Source organism: Phacochoerus africanus, chromosome 1 (assembly GCF_016906955.1).
Source record: "Phacochoerus africanus isolate WHEZ1 chromosome 1, ROS_Pafr_v1, whole genome shotgun sequence".
Classification (NCBI taxonomy): Eukaryota; Metazoa; Chordata; class Mammalia; order Artiodactyla; family Suidae; genus Phacochoerus; species Phacochoerus africanus.
The window spans coordinates 18,412,804-18,439,391 of record NC_062544.1 but is presented as its reverse complement, the minus strand read 5'-3'; the positions used below and the strand labels follow the sequence as shown (position 1 = coordinate 18,439,391).

At 36.5% G+C, this 26,588-nt stretch overlaps 1 protein-coding gene across 6 annotated transcripts in view; it reads right to left on the bottom strand.

Annotated features, from left to right (window-relative positions):
• The window catches only part of GABRG2 (gamma-aminobutyric acid type A receptor subunit gamma2), a 100,880-nt gene that overhangs the window by 41,533 nt on the left and 32,759 nt on the right, over positions 1-26,588 (bottom strand). For 5 of the 6 annotated variants that reach the window (XM_047782703.1, XM_047782836.1, XM_047782771.1 and 2 more), the window contains exons 4-6: positions 23,079-23,299; positions 19,953-20,035; positions 17,981-18,118 (exon numbers count right to left, since the gene is read on the bottom strand). In XM_047782703.1, coding sequence (XP_047638659.1) covers positions 17,981-18,118; positions 19,953-20,035; positions 23,079-23,299 — 442 coding nt within the window. Of the gene's footprint in view, positions 1-5,674; positions 5,682-17,980; positions 18,119-19,952; positions 20,036-23,078; positions 23,300-26,588 lie in introns of all 6 variants that reach the window. The other variant, XM_047782528.1, reaches the window with a different exon arrangement.

Sequence of the window (26,588 nt, the reverse complement as noted above, 5' to 3'; positions counted from 1 at the left end):
CCCATCATGGCGCAGTGGTTAATGAATCCAACGAGGAACCATGAGGTTGCAGGTTCGGTCCCTGCCCTTGCTCAGTGGGTTAACGATCTGGCGTTGCCGTGAGCTGTGATGTAGGTTGCAGATGTGGCTCGGATCCCACATTGCTGTGGCTCTGGCGTAGGCCTGCGGCTGCAGCTCTGATTCAACCCCTAGCCTGGGAATCTCCATATGTTGCGGGAGAGGCCCAAAGAAATAGCAAAAAGACAAGAAAAAAAAAAAAAAAAAGAAGAGGCCCAGTAACCAAGTAGGCTTTTAAACCTTTCCCCCCAGTGCCCTGAGCTTCTGCCAAGTATCCACTCAAAATCATGCCACAAGAGGGGTGCTTTAATGCCTTTGTGTTTTCAGTGTATTTAAAATCTATTTGGAGAAGCAAGAAACATATGCACAATAATTACAGAAACACTAGTGCTAGCTGTATGGTGGTGAACTGTCAGTACAATAGAACTGTTGAACGAAGCAATACATGTGAAGATAGTCAGGGAAAAGATCACATACCCACAGTGTCACTAGATCTTGGGTTTGACAGCTGTGTGTGATTTAGCCACAGAGACAAAAACTGAGTGTCTCAAGGAGAGGAGATAGACTAGTTGTGGGACAGTAGAGGAGAAATGGATACCATTCTATCACGTCAGCTGTCCACCTTCAGGGCAGGGCCCATTGCCTGCAGTGTGTCCTACAACGGGTCGTAGAGTGAGTCCCTGGGCATTCCATGATAATCTCGCAATGCATGGAAACCATGACAGACAGGCAACTCCCTGTAGCTCAGAAGGGCTAGAAACCTGCTCAAGTCAATGCTGCTTGCAGAGATGGAACCAGAGCTCCATTTATCTGACTCCTCATCTAAAATTCTCCCAAGTCTACCTCTTAGGCCAAAAAGATGCATTATTCAAGTAAAAGCTACAGAGCTGGAATGCTAACTGTTAATTTCCTAATATCTCCATTGTAAAGAAAACTCTAGTCAGTATAATTTCAGGTTTAGACATGAAACTGCAACACTCGAGCCATGGATCGCAAAAAGATCTCAATACTGTTCTTGACTATGATCTATAATATTCTCCTCAGTCATGGAAAAGACTCCTGAGGGACAGAGGAAAGATTTAAAGTTTGGATACAATATCAAATGACTATTGTATCTAGAGTGACAGACAAATGAGGTTTGTCTGGATACAAAGCTCATGCTGATACTTCCATGGGCCAAAAAATGGAATTCAAAAGCTAGGGGAAGGCAAAAACCATGTAGCATATCTCATTCAAGATTAAGCTGACACAGCTATAGAAATGCCACATTGGCTGCTGTTTTAGCAAAGGCTTCCCAAGCAAACTTCAGTTTTCAGAGGGCTGGGCTGCCTGTTGGTCTCTACAGACACCTCTCTCCCACCGCCTCTCTCTGGGAGGCACCAGGCATTGTAGGCATGGGGGCGAGCCTCCTGACTTCCAGAAAGAAAGGTGGGTGGAAGTAGGCAACTCACTAAAATAAGCCCTGGCGCAGTCATAATTAAGAACTACAACAGCGCTTAAACTGGGTAATGACTGTACCAATACTTTCAAATTATACTCCAAACACATACTAAGGTATTTTAAGAATTTGAGATATTTTGGGGATAATGGCTTCCTATTCAAAAAAATAAGTAAAGATGACATGCTTGGAGTTCCCATTGTGGTGCAGTAGAAGTGAATCCAACTAGGAACCAAGAGATTGAAGGTTGGATCCCTGGCCTCACCCAGCGGGTAAAGGATTCTGGCATTGCCATGAGCTGTGGTGTAGGTCGTAGATGCAGCTCGGATCCAGCATTGCTGTGGCTCCGGCGTAGCTCCCATTAGACCCCTAGCCCCCGAGCCTGGGAATCTACATATGCTGCGGGTGCAGCTCTAAAAAGACAAAAGACCAAAAAAAAAAAAAAAGACGTGCTTTTGAAGCATATGTATATTAATGTGCTCTGGTATAGTAAAAAGTATGGATTTTTCTGTGCAGTGCTTCATCAGGCTTGTCACATAGAGGCTCAAGTAAAAATTATCGAGAATTTGGTTAGATCTGGCTCATTGTCATTCCACCAAACTGTGAGCTGCTTGAGGCCAAGAACTGTGTCTAATTGATAGTCTTGAACCCTATTAATGATGCTTGGAACACAGGAGGTCCTGAATAAATAACCAAGGAACTGAATTTAGCCAACCTCAAAAAAGGAGCTTTTGAGTCACTGCTAGGAGAGTTAGGCAGTGTTGCACACGTGTACACAGGCAGGCTTTGTGGCCTGGACTAGGCCTGGATCCTGGCTCTTCCACCTATTAGCCATGTGACCTTAGGCAAGTTATTTATCCTGCATTTTCATTTTATTTGCAAAATGGCTGTATGAATATTCTGTGCATGGACTAGTTGAGAAAATAAATACCATTGCTATGAGGAATCAATAATTCCAATAGCAAAAAAGTATTTTTTAACTTTCAATTCTCAGGAAAGCTAAAGGACTGAGTTTACCCTTCTCTGCTGGCCCTCAAACCCCCATAGGGGTTCAAAACTGTCAAATGCTACAGATCCTTTATTGGCTTTAGGAGAAAATGCATTCAGCCCTAAGGCTATTAAATTCCATCTTTCTCTGTCTTCCTCTGAGTCTAACTCTTCATCCTTTTATTTCCACATTTAGCCTTGATCTTTTAATAACAATTTCTCCACCAAAAGTATACCAAAAAAAAAAAAATGCCAGATTTTTGCCTTTTGTGTTGCTTTAACAATATGCTTGATTGTTGTCAGCTTGTCATCCTTATTAAGCCCTGATGACAAAATCTGATCACAGGAACCCAGGAGTGAGAAGCAGGAAAATGAGTCACACTTCTAGACTGGCTCCTTCTGGAGCTGGGATAAATGATTCTTTTTTTTTTTTTTTTTCATTTCTCATTTTCCTTACTGACATATAGATAAATATAGATCTCAACTCCAAGGCATGACTTTAGAACTTCAGATCTGAGGGGGATAATTATTAAAGCAATGATGATGATGCTTTGCTAGTGCTGTAATCCCAGCATGTTATAAAGCATTTTCATATCCATTGTTTCATTTGATTCTTTTTTTTTTAGGGCTGCATCTGGGGCATATGGAGGTTCCCAGGCTAGGAGTCCAATTGGAGCTGTAGCCTCTGGCCTACACCAGAGCCACAGCAATACAGGATCTGAGCCGAGTCTACGACCTACACCATAGCTCACGGCAATGCCAGATCCTCAACCCACTGAGTGAGGCCAGGGATAGAACCTGTGTCCTCAAGGATGCTAGTCAGGTTTTTAACCGCTGAGCCATGACAGGACTCTATCACTTGATTCTGTCTGTACTTTTCTGAGAACGGACTCCAGCTCATGTCATATACATCTTACTGATGAGAAACTGATTCACAGAGGGATTTGATCAAGGATTAATTAGCATGTTAGAAGCAGACCTGGAAGAAAACCTGGGTTTTAAGAATCTCCACTCTAGCTTCCCTTTCACCACTCTGTGGTATTTCAATAAATACTATACAGAATTACAAACAGCATCAAAAAGCTAAGCAGCATGAAACTTGCTCCTCAGAAAGCAATGACTGCCAATATCTTCCAGCAGAGAAAGTAGAAATAGGTCACCTTGTTAACTCAGTCATTTTTTCTCTTTGATTTGTATTTTTCTTCTATTTTATTTCAGTATCTGATGCAAGAGAGGAGGTGCCGAAGTAAACTTTCGAGATAGAGAACTTAACAGAGAGGCTTGAATGAGTTCTGAAAACCAATTATTAGATGCTTCATTTCCTGTCAGATGAGCTGAGAGACCTTAGGCAAGCTGTTTCACTTCTTTGAACGTCATTTTTTTTAATCTAAGAAATAAAACAACTTGACTGGGCAAGTCTGGGGTTTCTTTGACAGGTGTGTTTTTGTCTTTAGTGCATAACTATAGCATAGAGTATTGTTAGTAATGTGGAGTGAAAAATAATGAACTCTTCTGATGCATCTAGCAAAGTGTTTGTGTGTTCATGCGTGCGTGTGCACATGCACGTGCATGTGTTGGACACTTCAAGCTAGTTAAGGTCAGGCATATTATCAATTTCCCAAATCCTCAGGACCTTTCCTTTCAAAATCCACTTTATGGGCTAGCTATTAAAAGGGCACTCACACTCACACTTCTGCCCTTTTGGACATAATTCAGCTTTCTTCCTTTTCTTTGGTTCAAATGGAAGGTCACGAATCAAGCAGGAGTGGATCATCACACCAATCTCTACCTTCGACAAACTTTCAAGAAATTATAAATCACTTTTCTCAGAGTCATTAAATATGCCTGGATTTTTCATGCAGAATTTTGTTTTTAATTTTAAGAGTTAAAGAAAGGAGTAAGAAAGAGGAGAACACACGGTTATATTATGATAACATTGTCATCTATCTAAGGCTCTGCACAATTTCCTAAGCATTTCATATACTTACCTCAGTTAAGTCTCATAGTAACCGAGGTAGGGCAATTATAATTCTTTGATTTTACAGGTAAGCAAAGTGAGGTCCAAAATGTTAAATGACTTGCCCAGATGTATGCACCTGTTAGCAAATAAGCATCTGCAAGGACTTAAGACCATATCCTCTCACCCCAGCCGAAGATTTTTTCCCTTCAAATTTTACTGAAAGTGATATTTTACTAACATTGTATCTGTGTAATTTTATCCAGGGTTTCCCTTTGAGTCATAGATAATGCTTCTAGTAATAGGAAACATTTTAACTAGCCTTGTTCAAGACACTCGTATCACTTCCTCATTCTTATCTTTGTAAAAAGAAAACTGGACATATCAGGTTAGAAAGTTATTCAAAAATCTGAAGACTGCCATCAACTTGAATAACAGAATGTATCATGTTGTTACAATATGCAAATCTCTTAAGCTTCCTTGAAAACACGTGTTTTTTATGTATTACACACACACACACACACACACACACACACACACACCCCACCACCCCCACCCCCACCCCCACCTGCCACCACCACCTATTCCCTAATGGAAAGGAAATCACTATTTCCTACAAATGAGACCCAACAAAAGCACCATGGCCCTACATCAGAGCACAGGTTCAAATTCTGGCACTGTCACTTACCACCTATGTTATCATGGAAATATCAATAAGAGCTACCTTCTAAAGTTGCTGCAAATTTACACAGATCTTGTAAAGTGCTTAGCATGGTGCCTGGTGTATACGAAATGCCCAATAGAAGCTGGCTTTAACGTATGCTTCCTCCTCCTCCTCATATCATCATCAACACACTATTTCTATGTCAATCTTATAGTAGTACATTTTTAGGAAGAGAATATCTCCTACTAATTCAGTATCAGCCAATGAAATGAAAATTTCTTTTTATGTCAGTTTAGTCTTAAGTAGTGGCCAAGTTTTACTTGAAACTATTCTGAGCTTTTCTTACACAAGACTTATTAGAGATATTGTGGATCCTTTTTTTCATGAAAAAAGGGAATGGTAATCAAGAAAGCTTGACCTTTTCATTATTTTGTGGCCATTCATTATTAAACCATGTTCAATTACCTCCTCCTTCTGACAAGAGGATGATTCTGGTTTTCTTGTTTTTTAGAAGTTACTACTGCCTAATATTTGTAAAATTGAATTTAGTATGGGACCAATATTTATAGACTTGTTTTCTATTATAATTACTAATGCTATCCCAGAAGCAGCAGGAGAAGTCTTGCCCAGGTTTATACAACATGGCGGTTCCCATCACCTTGCACTAATTTTCATGTTAATATTGTGTCTTCTTACTAGCTCCCTCTGAAGCAATTTTACCTCAACAGGAAACCATAGCTCTAAGTCACTGACAGAGTGAAGTAGGCTAGATGAAAAACAGTTTCTTTCCAAGAGGAGAATTTTCAGAGTAAGAGACAGTTTTATGCCTGGGCTCTGTTTCCCTCGAGAGTAAGTAATTTCTTTCCCTTGGTGGGGGGCTTATCCTGACAGGTGATCTCCAGCTATAGGTGCTGACATGACCAGGTAGGCAGGCCATGTGTAATGGAAGGATTATACTAATAGTAAGTTTTCATTACAGTTTTGTAGTTTTAAATATTTGCGATCATTTCCTACCAAATCCAGCCCTACAGAGGCCTTCAATGGTGGCCCTTTGTGTAAGAAAAGCATACATCCTACCCTATAAACATCAGGCTTGCTCATGTGACTTGTTTTGGCAAGTAGACCCAATGACTTATTCCTATCAAAGCAGAAACTTGAAGAATCATTTTATTCTTTTATTTTTTCACCCTTTAGCTCTGAGAATGGCATGCCACAGAATGAAAAAGCACAGGGAAAAGCAATACATGCAGTGTATATGTGTGTGTGTGTACATATATAATTTTATATGTATTAGTTTTAAACCACTGAGATTTGAGGGCTATATTCTACCATAACCTAGTCTAGCTTAACCAGACCAATACAGGTGGTCTGATTCTGCCTTACGCGTATGTAATTTTAGATAGATAGTAGATAGATAGATATATATAGAAGCCATAACAATAAAGAGAAAAAAAATTACATGTTAGACAAATACATACACACACACACACAAATATACAAATCTTTCTGCAAATACAAATTCAAAAACAGCTTTAGTAAACACTTGGAAAATCAGCCTCTCGGTCAGGGAACATGGGTGTCTGTTTAGTATCTTACGCTAGGGTCCTGGAAAAGGTCTTTACCTTTTCTGGATACTTTTCTACAAGATTGGTTGTACATCACAATCTCACCTGGAAAATGAGCATCACATTATAGAATTACTGTGAAAAGTGAATGAGATAATGTATATACAAAGGGCTTAGAAATGTTAGCACATTATATTCTTATCATTATTATAGAGTGTAATTATTATTATAGTCAGTAGTATCGGTACTGTTTTAATTGACTGCCATTTTGCAGCAGACCAACCTATATAATTAAAAATAAAATAACAAATTAATGTCATATTGTGCACTCTTAATTGCAAGTATTCTTTCTGTTTGCAGATACCAAGCAATCTATTCTCTCTCCTCTCTGAAAGCTATAGTCACAGCCATTGTCCTAGCTTTGCCTGCTCCCAGTTTATCATTCACAGGGGATTCAATTAAATTCCACCCTTGCTCTTCACACCCACAGTGGGCTTATTTTTCCCAGGCCAAATACATTTTTTCAGAACTTAATTTACCAGCTATCCCTATGACAACACCCTGAGCCATTTGCTCCATAGTTACTACCAGAATTCTCTGTATTTGACAGATAAAATAGATCTATTAATTTCTGAACTTTACTGAATAAGAAAACATGAAGAAATTTCTGTTAGGAACTCACAGGAATGTAGAAAACCTAAATACCCATCAGAAGTTTGCTTTATGACAGAGCTGCTAAATATCAGCATTAAAGAACAGCATTTTATGGGTGAAAAGGACCTTCATGTTAAATCTAATCTGATTTTTTATTTTGAGATGAAGAAATTTAGGTTCAAAAGAGAAGATGAATTGTTCAAGGTCATTCAACTATATGGCAGCACAAACACAAAGGCAACTCTCAAAGGCAATCACTGTTTTTTTTGCGCTATCTCCAAGTATACACTTTATCAAAGAAGATGAAGGCTCTGCAAGACTGCTAATCAGTAATGTGCAGGAAAATTGTGACACAGTTTTCAGCTGCTTAGATGTGAGAGAGAAAGAAAGGAAAGAAAGAAAAAGAAAGAAGAAAGAAAGAAAGAAAGAAAGAGAGAAAGAAAAGAAAAGAAAAAAGAAAAGAAAGAAGGAGAAAAGGAGGAAGAAGGAAGGGAGAAATAACACAGAGAAGACTAGATGCACAGACATCCATACAAAGAACTTCACAACTCTCTTTAATTAAAATCCATCTTCCATGAAAGCAGGTCATAGAGCTAAACTGAATGAACTTAAAGTTGATATGCATTGAATATTTTAGATATTTGTGATAAATAAACACAATTCTAAAATGTAAGAAAGGAAGGTAGACCTAGCTTGACTAGGTTCTGGCACTTCTCTGCAACTCTCAATCTATTCTCAGGTAAACCTTGATTAAGAAATAATTTTCAGGAGTTCCCGTCGTGGCGCAGTGGTTAACGAATCCGACTAGGAACCATGAGGTTGCGGGTTCGGTCCCTGCCCTTGCTCAGTGGGTTAAGGATCCGGCGTTGCCGTGAGCTGTGGTGTAGGTTGCAGACGTGGCTTGGATCCCTAGTTGCTGTGGCTCTGGTGTAGGCCAGCGGCTGTGGCTCCGATTCGACCCCTAGCCTGGGAACCTCCATATGCCGCAGGAGCGGCCCAAAGAAATAGCAAAAAGACAAAAAAAAAAAAAATAAAAAATAAAATAAAATAAAATGTAAAAAAAAAAAGAAATAATTTTCACTCTCATTTCTTACAGTGTTGTTTCATGACAGAAATTCTCTCTACCTATTAAAAATAAATGAATATCCTTCATTTCCGCACATATATATGTGCTTCTCATTTGAGAATCGTTAATCCTTCATTTTCTCTGATTTTGACTGAGATATACATGCATATAGTTTTCGAGAATAAATAAACAGTAATTCAAGAAGAAAATCATATAGTGTTGAAAATACAACAGGAGGTGTTAGGAATTTTGGTAAATGTGATTTTTGTGCCTCTCCCATTGGGACAGGTGAGAATTTGACTCTATCCAATCATTTTCTTTCTTTCTTTCTTTCTTTTCTTTCTTTCTTTCTTTCTTTCTTTCTTTCTTTCTTTCTTTCTTTCTTTTAGGACTGCATGTGCAGCATATGAAGGTTCCCAGGCTAGGGGTCAAATCAGAGCTGTAGCCGCTTGTCTACACCATAGTCACTGCAATGCCAGATCCGAGCCACATCTGCAAACTTCACCACAACAGTTGATCCCTAACCCACTGAACGAGGCCAGGGATAGAACCTGTATCCTTATGGATGCTAGTCAGATTCCTTTCCTCTGAACCATGATGGGAACTCCCCCAATCATTTTCAAATGCAAATGACAACCCAGATATTTAAGATGTTAAGACATTTAAGATTTTCATATGACATTTCTCTATTGTTCCAAGTCAACTGAAATAAAAGTTTAACTCTTATGTCTAATGATCTCTGCTCTAGGCTGGAGTCACATAACTGGCCTTAATCTTTGATACTTAGCTCTAAAATTTTAATTTTCTATCACTCTAATTTTACTCTCAGTATATTGGTAACAAGAAATCACCAACTAAGAAAGTATAACCAGTAGGCGGTTACAATTATAGTTCGTGATTGTATTATCTCTTTAGCAAGGAGTCATTACACAGCTCATGAATTACATATTGTCTTTTATATTACAAAGCTCTTCACTATTTAGCAGTGAACAATACATGTAATGATGAAAACCAAGGTGTGTGGTGCTGTAAATCCTATGAGTATAGGCATATTAGAAATCACATTTGGAAACTATTCCAGTAAACTCAGTTATCTAATTGATGCTTTCATCTTATCGATAATGTCATTTATTGTACTTCAGAATTCATAAATAAAGATATCTTACAGGGCTGATACAGAAATGCTTATTGGGCAAAATAATTAGGTTTGTGGTGGGTATGGGGGAAGAAATAGAGAAAATGTTATTTTTTAGTATTTCTTCTTGTCATTATTCTGATAGATGATGTATAACAAGGAGTAGTTAATTTAGGAGTTGATAAACTGGGACACAATTGTGAAAAATTAATCAGTTATGATGTGGTTTATATGTTAAATATGAAGCATTGTCAATTCATTGAATAGCAGACACCCATCTATAAGAGTAAACTAAAAATAATATACTGAGTCATGTTTAATATGCTTAACATCTCTAGTCCTTAGGCTTTTCTGATCTCCTTCTGCTCTTCTGGAATAAATAAAATGAACTCTTCTTGATTCTCTAATCAAGATAGATTACAGGAGTGGTAGGTGAGAACTAGTCAACAAATTCTGGTCAGCCCCAGCTTGTATACCCAAAAATTCTTTTTTGGGCTATTACGTACTGCAATACACTTTGGCTCTCATAGTAACCTCCTTTTGAAGAAAAGAAAGTTAAATGTTAAAAAAAAAATACAAAAAAATCCCGCATTATTTTCTCCATTGCTATTTGATGCCCTTTTCAGTCTCTGACATGCTTAAATTTGCATATGTGCAATCCTGGATAGCACTGTTTTCTAAAAATGCAAAAATCAGAGGAAGAAGTTATGGATTGCATCAAAGAGAGTGAAAGGAACCCTCGATGAGCCTGTGTATAGAGCACAATGTCTGTACATTCACTCTCCATCACCTCAGACTTTTGTATTTTTAAAAATTATTTGATGTTTTACATTTATTTGGGTACAGCAGCTAGATAAGAGCGCTCTATTATTATACCAGTCTCACTAATGAACTACTATATAACTGGATAAAAATGACTGTTGTTTTGACCTGGTTGGTTTTGATAGATGGTCAAGATAAGATATGAGTCCTCAAAATTACTGTAAATAGTAGGCAAGCAATCATTTTATTATACTTTCTAATGAGTTTTTTTCTGCAAGTAATACATTTATAGAAATATTGGATCCAAGAGTTTCTCAGTTAAGGCTAGTTTGCATGATAGTACATTTACTCACTTAGCAAATGAATAGCAATATACTATGAGCAATAAATGTGTATCTGAAAAAAGAAAAGATACTGTGGCTAAATTGCTTCTCACTTGATGTTATTGCCCTCTGTAAATATAATTGCTATTCCCACAGGTTAACATTTTGTTGATACATGTATATAGTTAACGTATTAAGTGCTATTACATCATTTTTGCCCCTGTAAAATTAGCTAGTATCAAGCTTAAGAATATACATATTTTTAATTTTAGTTAAATAATCTCTTTACCTAATGTGTTTTTGAGAGGCAGTGAGGTAAAAATGTGAGATATGGGTAAATAAGCCAATGGAATAGCCTTGAACAAATTACTTAGCATCTCTAAACTTAAGTTGCTTCATCTGTCAAATGGAAAAATAATACCTCTCTCAAAAGCTTGTGAGAAACATATTGCATAGACACTAGAAAGTCATACAATCCATTGTTCCTTCCAATTATACAGAGCTACACTTCCTAGCCCCATTTTCTCTCCCCAGGAACATGCAGCTAATTCTTACCAATGGAATGAAAGCAGAATTTCAGTGTGTTACCTTGAAACCAAACAGTTTTCCTTAGAATTCCTATGAATTCTCTATGCAACCCCTCTCCACTTCTAAAGCCTTATCTCCCCACTAGCTAATGTCAGAGTAATCTTGGAATTTAAAATTTCAATATGGGATTTTTAAGTTTAGTATATGAATATTCTAAGATATATATGATGTCATAAGGCTAATAATAAAAAGATGTAAAAAACAGAGTGTGACTGCCCTTCTTTTTAAGTTAAAAGCCTAAAGGAATTAACTTTTGCATTTGACTTGCTTTGAAAATGTTGAAAACTTCGAAGAAAAACATTCCAGAAAAACATTAATTTGTAAAGAAACTTGCTCCTACATTTTGAGACATTTTTACTGTAGCTTTGGTTACATCAGAGATTATAAATAAGTCTAAGGACAAGGACTTTAAAGAAGCATGAAGTCAAATGCATTCACTTTATAAATAAGGAACTTTCATTCCAGAAAGGGCAAAAGACTTTCCCATAGCTGTTCCTGGCCCTGCTCTTTACATAATTCATACACTTTCCACTCCAGAAAACAAAGTTAATTTTTCTAAATTGAATCTTAAAAAATAAAATAAAAATCTATTACTGTACAGTCTTTCACACTGATTTAATTTAAGATATTACTTTGCTTCAAGTGATTTGAAAAGTTGATTATGGACTAAAATAAGCTCACAACTTACTGTGACTCACAAGTAACAAGAAACTGTAGTCCTGGGGCTACCCTTGTTTATTTATCTTCTATCATTTAGGTTTATCAGTGGTTTTCATTCCAACCTCTTCAACGAAAAAATTACCATTAACTTACATATATTTGACATACAAATTAGAACACAGCCTAGAAAGTGGGAGCTTTTTCTTTTTTTTTTTTCCTTTTTTTATTTGAAGAAGTATTTGACAGTACACATATACTAACAGAGACAAAAAAAGGTTGAACTTGAGCTTAGTCTTAAGAAAAACAGAGCACAAAAATCCAAAATAGGTACAAACTATCCAAAAAAAAAAAATCTTAGGGAAAATAAAGAGCATGCTGGGAGAATAATGAGCAATGTTTGAAGATCTAAGGTAAATGCTCTATATTTTAGAAATCAAGCAATGAACATGGACTTTATCTGCAGAGCAGGTGTTTCTAAAACTGCAGTGTGCATACCACTGTTGAGAAGTAAGATGAGTTAAGCAGTACATAAATTTTTTATTTTAGTGTTTACGTATTCCTTGTAATAGAAATCAGGAAAGTGTAATTTGCACATGGGATCTAAACCAAAAAGGTGCATTCAAGACAGAAAGAAAGTAAATAATAGTCAATATACATAAGAATGCCAAAAAATTATGAAACCCTGATGTATACATTGCTAAACACAATATAGACGACTTAGTGGTTTTCTAGACTTACCATGGTGATGATTTTGAAATGTATAGAAATATCAAATCACTGTGTTGTGTATGAGGAAGCAAGATAGTGTTTTAGATTAACTGTAGTTCAAAAACAAACTAACTCACAGAAAAAGAGGTCCGATTTGTGGTTACTAGAGGAAGGGAGAATTGGATGAGTGTAGCCAAAAGGTACAAACTTCTGGCTATAAGGTAAATAAGTACTAGGCATGTAAAGTATGACATGTCAAATATAATTAACACTGCAATACGTTTTATATAAAAGTTGAGAGTAAATCCCTGAGTTCTTATCACAAGGAAAAAAAGTGTATATTTCTTTAATTTAGTATCTGCATGAGAAGACTGATGTCCACTGGACTTATTGTGGTAATCATTTCATGACATATTTACATCAAATCATGCTGTATTCCTTAAATTCATATACTGTTGTATGTATCGTACTCAATAAAACCGGAAGAAAAAATATTTAACATTTTTCTAATTTGGAAAAACATCTTTCTTTTGGATTTATAATGATGGCAATGGAACCCCAAGAATGTAGGTTTCCCTAAAAAGCTTATTTGCCTATTTTTTTTCTAGCCACATTTCAGGATGAGAACATGAGGGAACAAAGCTCTGCTTGATGCCAAAAAATCACATAGATAATATGGTAAGCTGGCTATGGCAGCATGAACATGATTAGAAAGAACAAAATCTTCTACCTCAAAGCAAACATAAGTAATGGAAAAATATATAATAGAATTCCACATTGCTTATTTGAGGAAGAAATTATGGTTTTATCAATGTAATTGTTACAAGCAATCCATTTTATTTACTTTTATAAGACTTTTTTTTGTTTGTTTTTTTGGCCATACCAGATCCCAAACCAGGGATTGAAACTGCACCACAGCAGCAACTCAAGCCAATGCAGTGACAATGATGGATCCTTAACCCACTGGACCACAAGAAACTCCACAAGCAATCCATTATAATTATCCACTAATCACAAACTATAAGCAAGCTGCCAGGCTACCAGCATTGGGGATACAAAGATGATTAAAAGAAGTCTTCCACTGGGAAGTTTATGACTTACTGGAGTGAGAAGGCAGAAGAGAGGAAATAAGTGCCCAAACAATGTAAGGAAGACATTATGTTTTCATAAGGTGAAAGGAAAGGCGATGAGGGGAGTCTGATGATGACAATCACGGTGTCTTCTGTTTACTGAATCCTTACTCTATGTCAGACACAGTTTTAAGCATTTTCAATGGAATTTCTTACTTAATCCTAGAGTAACCCTGTAACATTTGTTACACTGGTGATATTGAGTACAGATAGATTAACAAGGTATACAAACCCAGTATTCAGACCAGAGCTGCCTGGGTCCCAGAATGCACATTCTTAAAAATTGTTCCAAGTTGTTTTGGCATTAATGTTTGTGAAGATCTCATTGAAGAGAAACTGTTTGTTTATGTTTTAAAGACAAGGTAGTAGGAGTTGACAATCCATTCAAAAGAGAAAGAAGACTGAAATTCAAGGAGTGCAAAAGGATTGGCTATTTATATTTTCAGGAAAATATTAAGAGAGTGGTTTTGTTATAAGCTGGGAAATTACAGAAAACTGAGCTGGAAAGTTCCTGACATCAGGGGTTTATATAACAGGAACAATAGCTTGTGCTTAATTGAATCTCTTTAATTCTTGGGACGTGAGCAAAGTTGTGGTTCAGGAAGACTCATGGGGCAACAGTGGGAATAAAAATAGTGCAGTGATTAAGCACATGAGTCTGAAAGCAAACCACTGACATTCATGTCCCAGCTTCCATATCTAATCCCTGTAAGCAAATGAACCCCAAGAAGTCTGTTTCCTCATATTCGGTGATGCCCTCAGTGTTAATGATGCTAAATATGACTGTAGCCATGAGAATTAAAGTAGGTCATTTATATAAAATGTTTGCATGGTACATGTAGTTAGTGTTCTGTAAGTGCTAGCTTTTATGATTAATGTATAAAGGACAGACTGTAGAAAGAGACTGACAGCAGGATGGAGCTTAATAGGCTACCAACACCGTCCAGATGAGAAGAAAAAACCATGAACTAGGACAGTGGCAATGGCACCTGAAAAGAGGACAGTTACACAAGATATTTCAGAGGCATAAGTGCCTTCATGATTCATTAGATGTGGGAGGCAGACATGTGACCCTCTGAGTGTTCATGCCTGGCTCACTGGGACAATGACGATGCTATTATCAGATATAGAGCAATCAGGAAAAGATGGTGGTTTGAAGGAAAAATCGTGGACCCAGAATCTGTTTTGATGTATTGACCATGGATTAAAGATATCCTTCAGGTCTTACCAATCTATCACCAAGACAATATTTTTCTCAAGAATGACACAGATACTAATGGTGACAAAGAGATTCAGGTGGTATATGCAGGATTATCACTTAGCACTGATTACATGGTAAGAGAATTCCTTTCTGTGGCATACCCTTTCTGTTTAAATCAGGGTTTTATTTGGTGTTAGTTGTCCTCTCCCTTTTCTCTAATATCTCTTTTTTTCTTTTTCAACACACTCAGAGTCTGGAGAACACAAATATATGCACTTAAATTTTAAGAACAGTTTATTTCTTATTATATTTTTATACCAATTTCTATTTATGTCAAATACTTCTGGTTTTCTAATCATGGTCTTAATATGAACTTTCCTTTAAAAATTAATTTTACTGGAGTTCCTGGCATGGCGCAGTGGTTAACGAATCCGACTAGAAACCATGAGGTTGTGGGTTCGGTCCCTGCCCTTGCTCAGTGGGTTAACAATCTGGCGTTGCCGTGAGCTGCATGTGGTGTAGGTTGCAGATGCGGCTTGGATCCCTAGTTGCTGTGGCTCTGGCGTAGGCCGGTGGCCACAGCTCCGATTGGACCCCTAGCCTGGGAACCTCCATATGCCATGGGAGCGGCCCAAGAAATAGCAAAAAGACAAAAAAAATAATTTTACTAATAACAATGAATCAATTTAAAGAAAAAAAGTACTAAGGAACCCACAACAGTCAACACTGAGATATAAGAAAGTCACGAAAGGTAGAATTCAGTGAATGAAGGTTAGAAATCCCTGAAGTAAGCTAGGCCAAATTTTAGGCAATACTCCTGCCTAGTTTTGACAGACACTTCTCAAAGGGAGATATATTTACTCTAAGTTTAGGAGAAAATCACATTGTTATAATGGCCAAGATTCAAGAAAGGATATGGTTTTCACCTACTGATAATTTCCCAAGAATTTTAATATAACTTCCCTGTAAAAATTAACTAGTTATGGAGCTATGTTTGAAGACAATAAGAATGGCAAGTTCATACAGAAACTACCAATGAATCCAATATCAACTATCCCAAGAATAGTTGCCTCTCAGCATTGGTGTTAAGTTTCAAGTCAGCCCTTTCTCGTCACAGAGGCAACTGAAACAGTACCACAGACAAAAACAAACCAGGGAGAGCAGAGAGTGGACTAGAAGACCAAGGTGGAGGCAATTCTCATATTAAAAGTCACAAGGAGTTGATATAATCAATTATAGGGTGCTACTCAATATCAAATGTGTTATCAATGCACTTTTGCTTTGATTTCTCCAGGAAGATAAATAGTCTCGTGACACCTTGATAAATTTTCTTGACATGCTTTAAGCAAGTAGATCATTTTCTTTTGAAATGATTAGTAAATACTCTAGACTGTTCTCAACATGAAACCTTGGGATGAGGAAGATGTTAGACCCTATGCAATAAAGCCAACCCTTCCCTCACCGCCATCTGGTTTTAATGCTACTCTAGGCTCCAATGACTAAAATAAAAGCTCTGCTAGTCATGAATTTGTGAGTTCTGTTTTAGGGTGCTGGAATCATTACAGAAATATGAATGTACAACAGAACTTAATGCCCGATTTCTCATTCTGGAAGCAGAGAGACTTAAAGATTATTTTTACATATGTTCTTTCACAGATGGAAGGCCAGTTCTAAGGCAGTCTTGAATCTTTTTGGAGGACCCAAAGAAAGATTGCTCTAATACTCGATGGTCAGTATTTCTAGTGCATAAGAGAACATAAGGCCACATTTTAAAAATAGAATAGAGCAATTCTTTGATTTTCTTTCAGATTATTTTTGCAACATTCTTTTTATTTTCTTTTAAGAAATCTGCAAATGCTAAAAATACTAGGGCCAGATAGCTCTTTGATTTAGAGGATGGTGTTTTTGAAGGAAGAATATTAAATTCCCATATTTGTGTAGGTCCTTAATTTGTTTCTCTTTGTTCAACAGACCAAGCCCTTTTTCTAAATTAGTCAACTCAAACATATGTCTTATGAATGTCAGGGGGGGAAATTATATGTAAATAAATCAACAGAAAGCATATTAACTTATGGAAATAAATACAAAAAGATACATCTTAATAGGTGGTAAGCTGTGAACACAATGTTTATATGTGAAATTAGGATGTGTTTAAATGCACATAACTTTATAAAGAGTAGCTTAAAAAACCTATATGGAGCATGTACTCAGCATGGCAGAGGATTTGCAACTATAGCAACTCAAGAGACAGAGCTAGTCTGGAAATATGTTTTGCTTGTCCAACATTGTTTTTTAAATCAGTTCAAATAATACTATCAAACATTATTATATTTGATATAAAAATATAGATTTTTAGTTTCTCTTAAATCTGAAGTCCTGACCACACTAGGTCCCAAACATACTTGATAATTATAATTAATATTATTATGCACTACTACTTACTAAATGCTAAGTGCCAGATATTCTAAGCATTTTACCTTATTTTTTTCATAAATACAGTATGTCTGTCATGCAGATCTTTTTGTCCAAAATGATTATCTGGGAGAACTGATTCCCTGAGAAATTCAGAAATTTCTTAAAATATGTAGCTGGTAACTCATGGATTTGGGATTTGAACTCAGGCCTGTCTAACACCAAAACCCAGTCCCTTGTTCACTGATGAAGCCAAAATATCTAATTACTGAACATAGAATTAGTCCATATCCATTATGGTTACTTTTCTGAATTTTTGGAAAGTCAAGCTTTCCCATGTGATACTTTAAATGCTGCTATTTCAATATGTTATGAAACATTTTTCTTAAAAGAAATATTATACCTATGCCTAACAGATATTTTCTTTTTCTAATAACTGTTACTCATTTTTACTTAAGAGAATTAAGGAAATAATTTGCTTTAAGTGGATAGAATCCATTTGTATTTATGTATTATATTAGAAAACCAATTATAATTTTCTCTAGTAAATTAAAACACTTCATTTCATGTTCTGAGTATCACTGGTAGACAACTATTGCAACCTTCCGAATAATATATACCAGAATTTAAACTCTAGAAGGGTCACTCAATATTCTTTTTAAGTGCATCTTACCAGAAGTTGTCTTCACTACTTCAGTGGTATTTCTCAGTCCAACAAATGAAAATTGATAAAGCCTCCAAGACCGTGTGTCACCCACTTCAACAGAACTACGCTTCCACTGATAAACAATTTCTTCACGTGGATAGCCATCTGCCATGAGATGGGAAAGTACACGGAAAATGATTAAAAATTAACATATGTAGCAACCACTTTCTACAAACAAGACACTGAGGTAACTACCAAGAGAGATCAAGTTATGACTTAGATGAGGATCCTGGATTAAAGAGCATTATGCAGAGGAAATACATTAAAAAGTCATGACATCCAAATTAATATAAAAGTACTTAATTTGCATAGATGGTATACTATATAAGGTTTTGTATATATTATATGTATATTTTCTTTCTTTTTTTTTTTTTTTTGTCTTTTTTCCTTTTCTAGGGCCACTTCCCACGGTAGATGGAGGTTCCCAGGTTACGGGTCTAACTGGAGCTGTAGCTGCCGGCCTATGCCAGAGCCACAGGAATGCAGGATCTGAGCTACGTCTGTGACCTACACCACAGCTCATAGCAACACCGGATCCTTAACCCACTGAGCAAGGCCAGGGATCGAACCCACAACCTCATGGTTCCTAGTCGGATTCGTTAACCACTGTGCCATGACAGGACCTCCTATATATATACTTTTTGTTTTATGGGGTAAGATATAAAGAGTGGCCAATATATAGTAAATAGTATATATGCAAGATATTGTTTCATGGTAGAAGGAAGTCAACACAATTGACAGACCAAAAGTAAGAAGGAAGTGAGCAATCTAACACAAATTCACAACCAACAGTGAGGCAAACATGTGGAGGAAACTGAGGCTTGTTTTCAATTCAGGCAGGAAATATCTGTGAAGGTTATTAATGCTTAATTCATATTAGAATCATTATGAATAGTTCCCCTCATGGCGCAGCTGAAACAAATCCGACTAGGAACCATGAGGTTGCAGGTTTGATTCCTGGCCTGTTCAGTGGGTTAAGGATCTGGCGTTGCCATAAGCTGTGGTGTAGGTTGCAGGCGAGGCTCAGATCTGGCGTTGCTGTGGCTCTGGGGTAGGCTGGCAGCTACAGCTCTGATTAGACCTCTAGCCTGGGAACCTCCTATGCCACGGGTGTGGCCTTAAAAGAAAAAAAAAAGGACAAAAAGACAAAAAAAAAATCATTATGGATCTTCTTGCTATAGTCCATTATCCAACAATAATAATAATTAATAAAATAAGAGGGCTTTTGATTGAATCTTATTATGTGTCAGGTAGCATACCAAGTCTTTTACATATATTATATCAACAAAACAATGTTTGGATGAGGAGAGTCTTATCATCTGTATTGGGCACCTGTGTTATGGACTCACCAAGATATTCAGGGATTTGCTCAAGTCTATAGTAATGGAGTTATAATTTGAATTGGATCCACAAGACACCAAAAATCAGTCTTTTGTTCACGGGTGGATAGCGAGTTCTAGATATTACTAGAATTCCAAGTGGATGTAGTAATTTTCGATTTTATTATCTTTAGCAGGTATATCAAAACTGGAATGAGCCAACAGCATTGTTGGATCTCTGTATGTCCTGATATGTAAAGGCAAACAGCAAGCAAATGTCCTGCTACTCTCTCTTCCTGGGCTTATGAGGGGAGTGGAGATGGATCACCCACAATTACGACCTTCTCTTGAGACCAGGCCTGACTTTCCAATCCTTCTCAACCAAGGGCTCAAGGCAACCACTGCCAATTTATTAAAAGTTTATGCGCCAATGAAATTTATTTGTAATTCCTGATAAAATAGGTCCTTTTATATGATGAAAAAAATTGTCAAAATATTCAACATCACCAACATTGTTTAATGCAATTTTGCATTCCCTAAAGTCTCCCAATTAATTGACGCTGAAATCAGAAAGAATACTGGTTAGAGGGAACACAGGGTACAGAATGAGTATTACTTACAACTGGAGAATTCCAAGGGGCAGGAGTGTTCATCCATTGGAAAATTGTGCAACTGTAATTGGCACTCAGCATCAATTGTCAACCTAAATAGAAAGACATAAAACACAAATATTTTAGACAATTAAAAAAATGTACATTAGCACAATTTCTAATGAGCATTTGCTTTATTCCTGGAGATTATGTCACCTATCCTTATTGATAACACAAGGTGACCCTCACTAAAGAAATCCACCAAGTCCAGGAGAAAATTATTTAAGACTGAATGTAGTCCATTTATTTTCACAGACCAAACAAGATGATCTCATTGACCTCAACTCTATATATTCAATACTTACGATCCCATGATTTTTTTGGCAAATTAATTGCACACATGAGATTGCTCAGTGAATGTACTTAATTTAGTAGAACAAACCATTGTAAGAACTTAAGCTCATTTACTGTTTGCATGTCAATGAATGCAGATAATTCTCAGATCTTATCTGCTAATTAAAGCAGAACCTTCTGTTTGTAAGTACTTGTTAGCTGTTAGCTTTAAATTACTATATGTGAGTTTAAAAACACCTGTGTTTCACAACGGAGCATTATGCATTTTATGAAGCAACACTATGAAGCCGTTAAATAGGATGTTACAGAGTAGAAGAGTATCTAATGGCAATCAAAAGATGCTAAATATACATATGCAGACATATTAGAAAAATGTTTGCCAATGAGTCTCAATTAGTTTGCATCTGGGGTGCTTATTAAACATACAGATACAGGCTGAGACTCTAGGAGGGAGAAAATGCAAAGGAGTCCTAATGTTTTGACCATGTTTGGGGGAGAATTATAATGGTGATGGATTGACGCTTTTGAAAATTTCATATTCCTTAGCTGTATTTCACAACGTACAGATATCTTAAAGTAATAAAGGCGTTATTTTATAAAAATTTTTATATTGAAAGATTTTACATTTTTGAGTAATTTTTAACTGGGGAGATTTTATTTTTCTATGCTGTGAGAGGGAATTACTGATCTTAAGATATAGCACTCATTGAACCCTTGATTATCTACACAGCACTGGGTGAGGTGAATTTTTCTCCCATTTAAATAAGTGTTATGATGACTTTATTGTACTTGAATTTGTCCAAAGTCCCAAAGATAGTGGTACAGTTGAGATTTGAACCTAAGATTGTATCTCCACAGCTGGAAGTTTTAATTATTGTCACTCAATAATGATATGATCTTTCAAAGAAAAGATTCATTTTATTCAGAAGTGAAATTATAATTGAATTTGCTGCTTTATCAGAATTATTTCTCCAAATTAAGCTGGAATTGTCAAAATTGAAAATATTATCGACTGTAGATAGGCACATAGATATCTATCTAGACACATATACACATTCATAACTCATTATAGATAAGCAACAAGAATAAAATATCTCTCTATTTAGATTGGCAATTCATTCGCATATTGAATGAATCTCATGAGTGACATTTTTGAGGCGGCTTCCATAATTAAATATTGTATAGTGATTCTGCAAGCTAACAGAAGTGGAAAAATGACTATGCTATTATGAGGACAATAAAGGTACTTGAAATAGTGTGATTTTACTTAACACTTCAAAAGTTAGAATAAGCTCTTACTTAGACAAATTTGATTTCCTCTAGATTCTAAATCCAATTATTACCTTACCTCTAATTTAATAAAAAAAATGATGAAATCAAAATATATAATACATACAATGAATTTCTTCTGTAACTGTGGCTATTTTTCCTAGTAACTGATACAACTGATGACAAAGAGTTTCAATCCAATTTAAAGTAATATGTTTTATATCTTGATTATTACATATGGCATAAAATACATGTCTAAGTGCATTTAACACGAACTATTTTGAATCTACAAGTTCCTGGATATTATGGTATAGAAGAATCATATTATTCATGTCTATTACTGAAAATACATAATTTAAATATCCATTGTGCTTACTTTTTAATTAGGCTTTATGTTAAGAACTTTACTTATCACCCCATTTAGGCATTATAACAACTCTGTAAGGTAAGAATCATTAATTCTATTTTGTAGAAATTTAGAAAATGATGGGTAAGTGCTCAGGTGTAGTACCATGGAGTTCTTGGGCAGGGGCACATATCGGGGTGGTAATGCCTTCTTTGCCAATAATCTCCATCAATTCTCACCTAATTCCTCTAAATCAAAATGTAAATGAGTAAAAACAAACAATCTCTTACTATAAAAATAAAACTTGGACATATGTGTAGCACCCAGACCCCTGCTACCAAATAGCTGCCCCTAAGGCTTGTATTCGATATGTTTTCTGGAGTTTCCTCCCTGTAGAAATCCTGGAGAAAATACCATAATACATAGAGATAATATAATATAGAGTGAATAATCAAAGCCAGACCTGTCTGATTCTTAAATCTATGTACTTATCTATTACGCTCACCATGAGAAACTTCAATGTAAAAATATTGCAAATGCATGTAATTATGAAGTGCTAAGATAATAGCAAAAATTAAGTAGAAAATCTTTAAAATGTTACTTATATTTGTTCAGAAAATAAATGATACCTCCTTCAAATCCCCCTCCCCAAATATCTATTCTCCAAATAGTAAAAAATTTTAGTCACACAGGCTACCCTTGAAGTGGTGAGTGGGGGATGGGAGATGGAATTCATCCTAGTTACTCGACATTGTGTAGCTCAAAGAGAAGGATATACAAGACATTTCATCATCAAAAATTCTATCCTTGGAAATGGAAATACTTCCAAGCCTCACAACTCCTAAGGATGATTGACTGTGTTTTAGTGTCCATATTTTAAAGTAGCAGGACACACACACAAAAGCCAAGAACAGAAGGTATTACAAAGACAAGGGAAATTTCATGTCCTTGTGAGAATACAGAGTTCTCATATCAGTCATAGGAGATGTTTTACCTATGTGTATGTCCTTTGAAAAAGCTCAGTGATAACAGGAAGAAAAACTACTTTCGTAGTGTCACAAACCACTTTGATCAAACACGCCAATCCTGACATAGGCTTCACACCTTTCATTCTTTTTGTTTTAAGAGAATATGGTTGGTCTTTGTTTTATCCCAGCAATGACTCCTTTACATCTCCAAAAGAATACCTTAAGGTGTAGAGCACTCGGCCATCATTCCAAATCCTCAGCATCCTATTGGGAGTGGTGATCCAGTGTGCATCAGCCTTTTTTGAATTTCTGAAGAAAGTGTCTGGAATCCAGATTTTCCCCACCATGTTGCTATTCAATCGAAGGACTTTAATGGTGCTGTTAAATTTCAGACGTCTGTCATACCACGTTTGGGCAAAAAATATATCAATTGTATATTCCTGTTTTAAAGGAAACAATGAAACAGAGCATCTTTAATATAGCAGGATTATACTACACAGCATTTGTTTATATTTATTATCCTCATTGACAATGCAAAGCCAAGCTACTTTGGCTTTGAATAGTCCAAAAGAAAGCAAAAGCTTTGCTAGGGAGATTAAGTCATCTTTTGCAGACAAGTCAATATATTATGAAGAAATGGACCCATCTAAACAAATTCTGGCAAAAGATTATAGCCCTGACACAGTCGTTTGCATTTGGTATTCATAGTGAAGAATTTCTTTCTTTCTTTCTTTTTTTTTTCTAACACGTAGTTTTGCTTTTATTTCTGTTGCCTTGGGAGACAGACCTGAGAAAACATTTGTAAGGTTGATGTCAGAGAAGGTTTTGTCTATGTTCTCTTCTAGGAGTTTGATGGTGTCTTACGTTAAGTCTTTAAGCCATTTTTTTAAAATATTATGGTGGTTTTTTTTTATTACTCAAATGAATTTATCACATCTGTAGTTGTATAATGATCATAACAATCCGATTTCACAGGATTTCCATCCCATAACCCGAGCACATCCCCCCACCCCCCAAACTGTCTCCTCTGTAGACCATAAGCTTTTCAATGTCCGTGAGTCAGCATCTGTTCTGCAAAGAAGTTCAGTCTGTCCTTTTTTCAGATTCCACATGTCAGTGGAAGCATTTGATGTTGGTGTCTCATTGTATGGCTGACATCACTTAGCATGATAATTTCTAAGTCCATCCATGTTGCTAAAAATGCTGGTATTTTGTTCCTTTCAATGGCTGAGTAATATTCCATTGTGTATATGTACCAACTCTTCTTGATCCACTCCTCTGTTGATGGACATTTAGGTTTTTTCCATGTCTTGGCTATTGTAGATAGTGCTGCAATGAACACTGGAGTACATGTGTCTTTGCAAGTCGTGGTTTTCTCTGGATAGATGCCCAGGAGTGGGATTGCTGGATCAAATGGTAGTTCTATTTATAGTTTTCTGAGGAATCTCTACACTGTTTTCCACAGTGGTTGCACTAATTTACAATCCCACCAACAGTGTACTAGGGTTCCTTTTTCTCCACACCCTCTCTAGCACTTATTGCTTGTAGGCTTTTTGATGATGGCCATTCTGGCTGGTGTAAGGTGGCACCTCAGAGTGGTTTTGATTTGCATTTCTCTAGTCATGAGTGATGCTGAACATCTTTCCATGTGTTTTGTGGCCATCTGTATGTCTTCTTTGGAGAACTGTCTGTTTAGATCTTCTGCCCATATTTTTTATGGAGTTATTTGTTTTTTTGCTATGGAGCTGCAGAAGGTGTTTATAAATTTTGGAGAGATTAATCCCTGTCAGTAGATTCACTTGCAAAGATTTTCTCCCATTCTGTGGGTTGTCTTTTTATGTTGTTTAGGGTTTCCTTTGCTGTGCAGACACTTTTAAGTTTGATTAGGTCCCATTTGTTTATTTTTGTTTTCATTGTCAATACTCTAAAAGGTGGATCTGAGAAGATGTTGTTGTTGTTTATGTCAGAGAGTGTTTGGCCTTTGTTTTCCTCTAAGAGTTTTATAGTGTCTGGTCTTATATCTAGGTCTTTAATCCATTTGGAGTTTATTTTTGTGTATGGTGTTAGGGAGTGTTTTAATTTCATTCTTTTCCATGTGGCTGTCCTGTTTTCCCAGCACCACTTATTAAACAAGCTATCCTTTCTCCATTGTATTTTCTTGCCTCCTTTGTCATAGATTAGTTGGCTGTAGGTGCGTGGGTTTGATTCTGGGCTTTCTACCCTGTTCTACTGATCTATATTTCTATCTTTGTGCAAGTACCATGTGGTTTTGATAATTGTTGCTTTGTAGTATAGTCTGAAGTCCAGGCGCCTGATTCTTCCAGCTCCATTTTTCTTTTTCAGGAAGGCTTTGGCTATTCTGGGTCTTTTGTGCTTCCAAAAAAACATGAAAATATTTTGATCGAGTTCTGCAAAAAATGTCCTTGGTCATTTGATAGAGATTGTATTGAATCTGTAGATTACCTTGGGTAGCATAGTCATTTTGATAACATTGACTCTTCCAATCCAAGGGCATGGTATGTCTTTCCATCTATTTGTGTCATCTTTGATTTCTTTCATCAGTGTCTTATAGTTTTCAGAGTACAGGTCTCTTGTCTCTTTAGGTAGGTTTACTCCTAGGTATTTTATTCTTTTTAATGGGATGGTAAAGGGGATTGCTTCCCTAATTTCCTTTTCTGCTTTTTCATTGTTAGTGTATAGAAATTAGAAATGCCATCAACTTCTGTGTATTAATTTTGTATTCTGCAACTTTGCCAAATTCATGGATGAGCTCTAACAGTTTTCATAGTGCAGAGTTTCTGACATTATTTTATGCCAGCTAATTCTCTGTTGTGGGGGCTGACTTGTATATATAGGACGTTTACTAGCATTCCTAGCCTCTACCTACTAGGTCCCAGTAGCATCAACAACAAACCTCACCTCCAAGTTGTGACAACTAAAAATATCTCCAGACATTGCCAGTTGTCTCCTGAGGAGATTAAACACCCAGGTCAGAACCACTGGTATAAACGACCAGAATACTCTAAATTATAGTCCTAGACTGGCATGTGCTGGAGGCTCAGTTGCCTCATAATAAAGGGAGGATCCTAAGGAATCCATCCTGTTAGGCAGTGTAAAGATAGGAAAGAACATTGTGCCCTGTGTGGCAGATAGCAAAAACTTAGGTAACAATTTTTATATTTTTACTATTGCAGTTGTTGTTCTTTTTTTTTTTTTTTTCTAAAGAAGAAGAAATGAACCAGTTAAAAGATAATCAGGGAGTTCCCATCATGGCTCAGTGGTTAATGAATCCGACTAGGAACCATGAGGTTGTGGGTTCGATCCCTGGCCTCGCTTAGTGGGTTAAGGATCCAGCATTGCCATGAGTTGCAGTGTAGGTCACAGACATGGCTCAGATCCTGCATTGCTGCGGCTGTGGTGTAGGCTGGCAGCTACAGCTCGGATTGGACCCCTAGCCTGGGAACCTCCATATACCGTGGGTGCAGTCCTAAAAAGACAAAAGACAAAAAAAAAAAACAAAATAAAATAAAAGATAATCTTTACTGCAGTGCTAGTCTCTATCACAAAGATATCCACATAGTGCTAGGATAACAAATGGCTGTAATGATTACTCTCACATATGTTTATATATCACTAAAGTGGCAAGTGATTGACTTTAGTCAAAGAAAAGATAGTGTGATATGAATTAGACCTTGAGTCGTATCACCCAAGATCTAATTTGGTTATCAC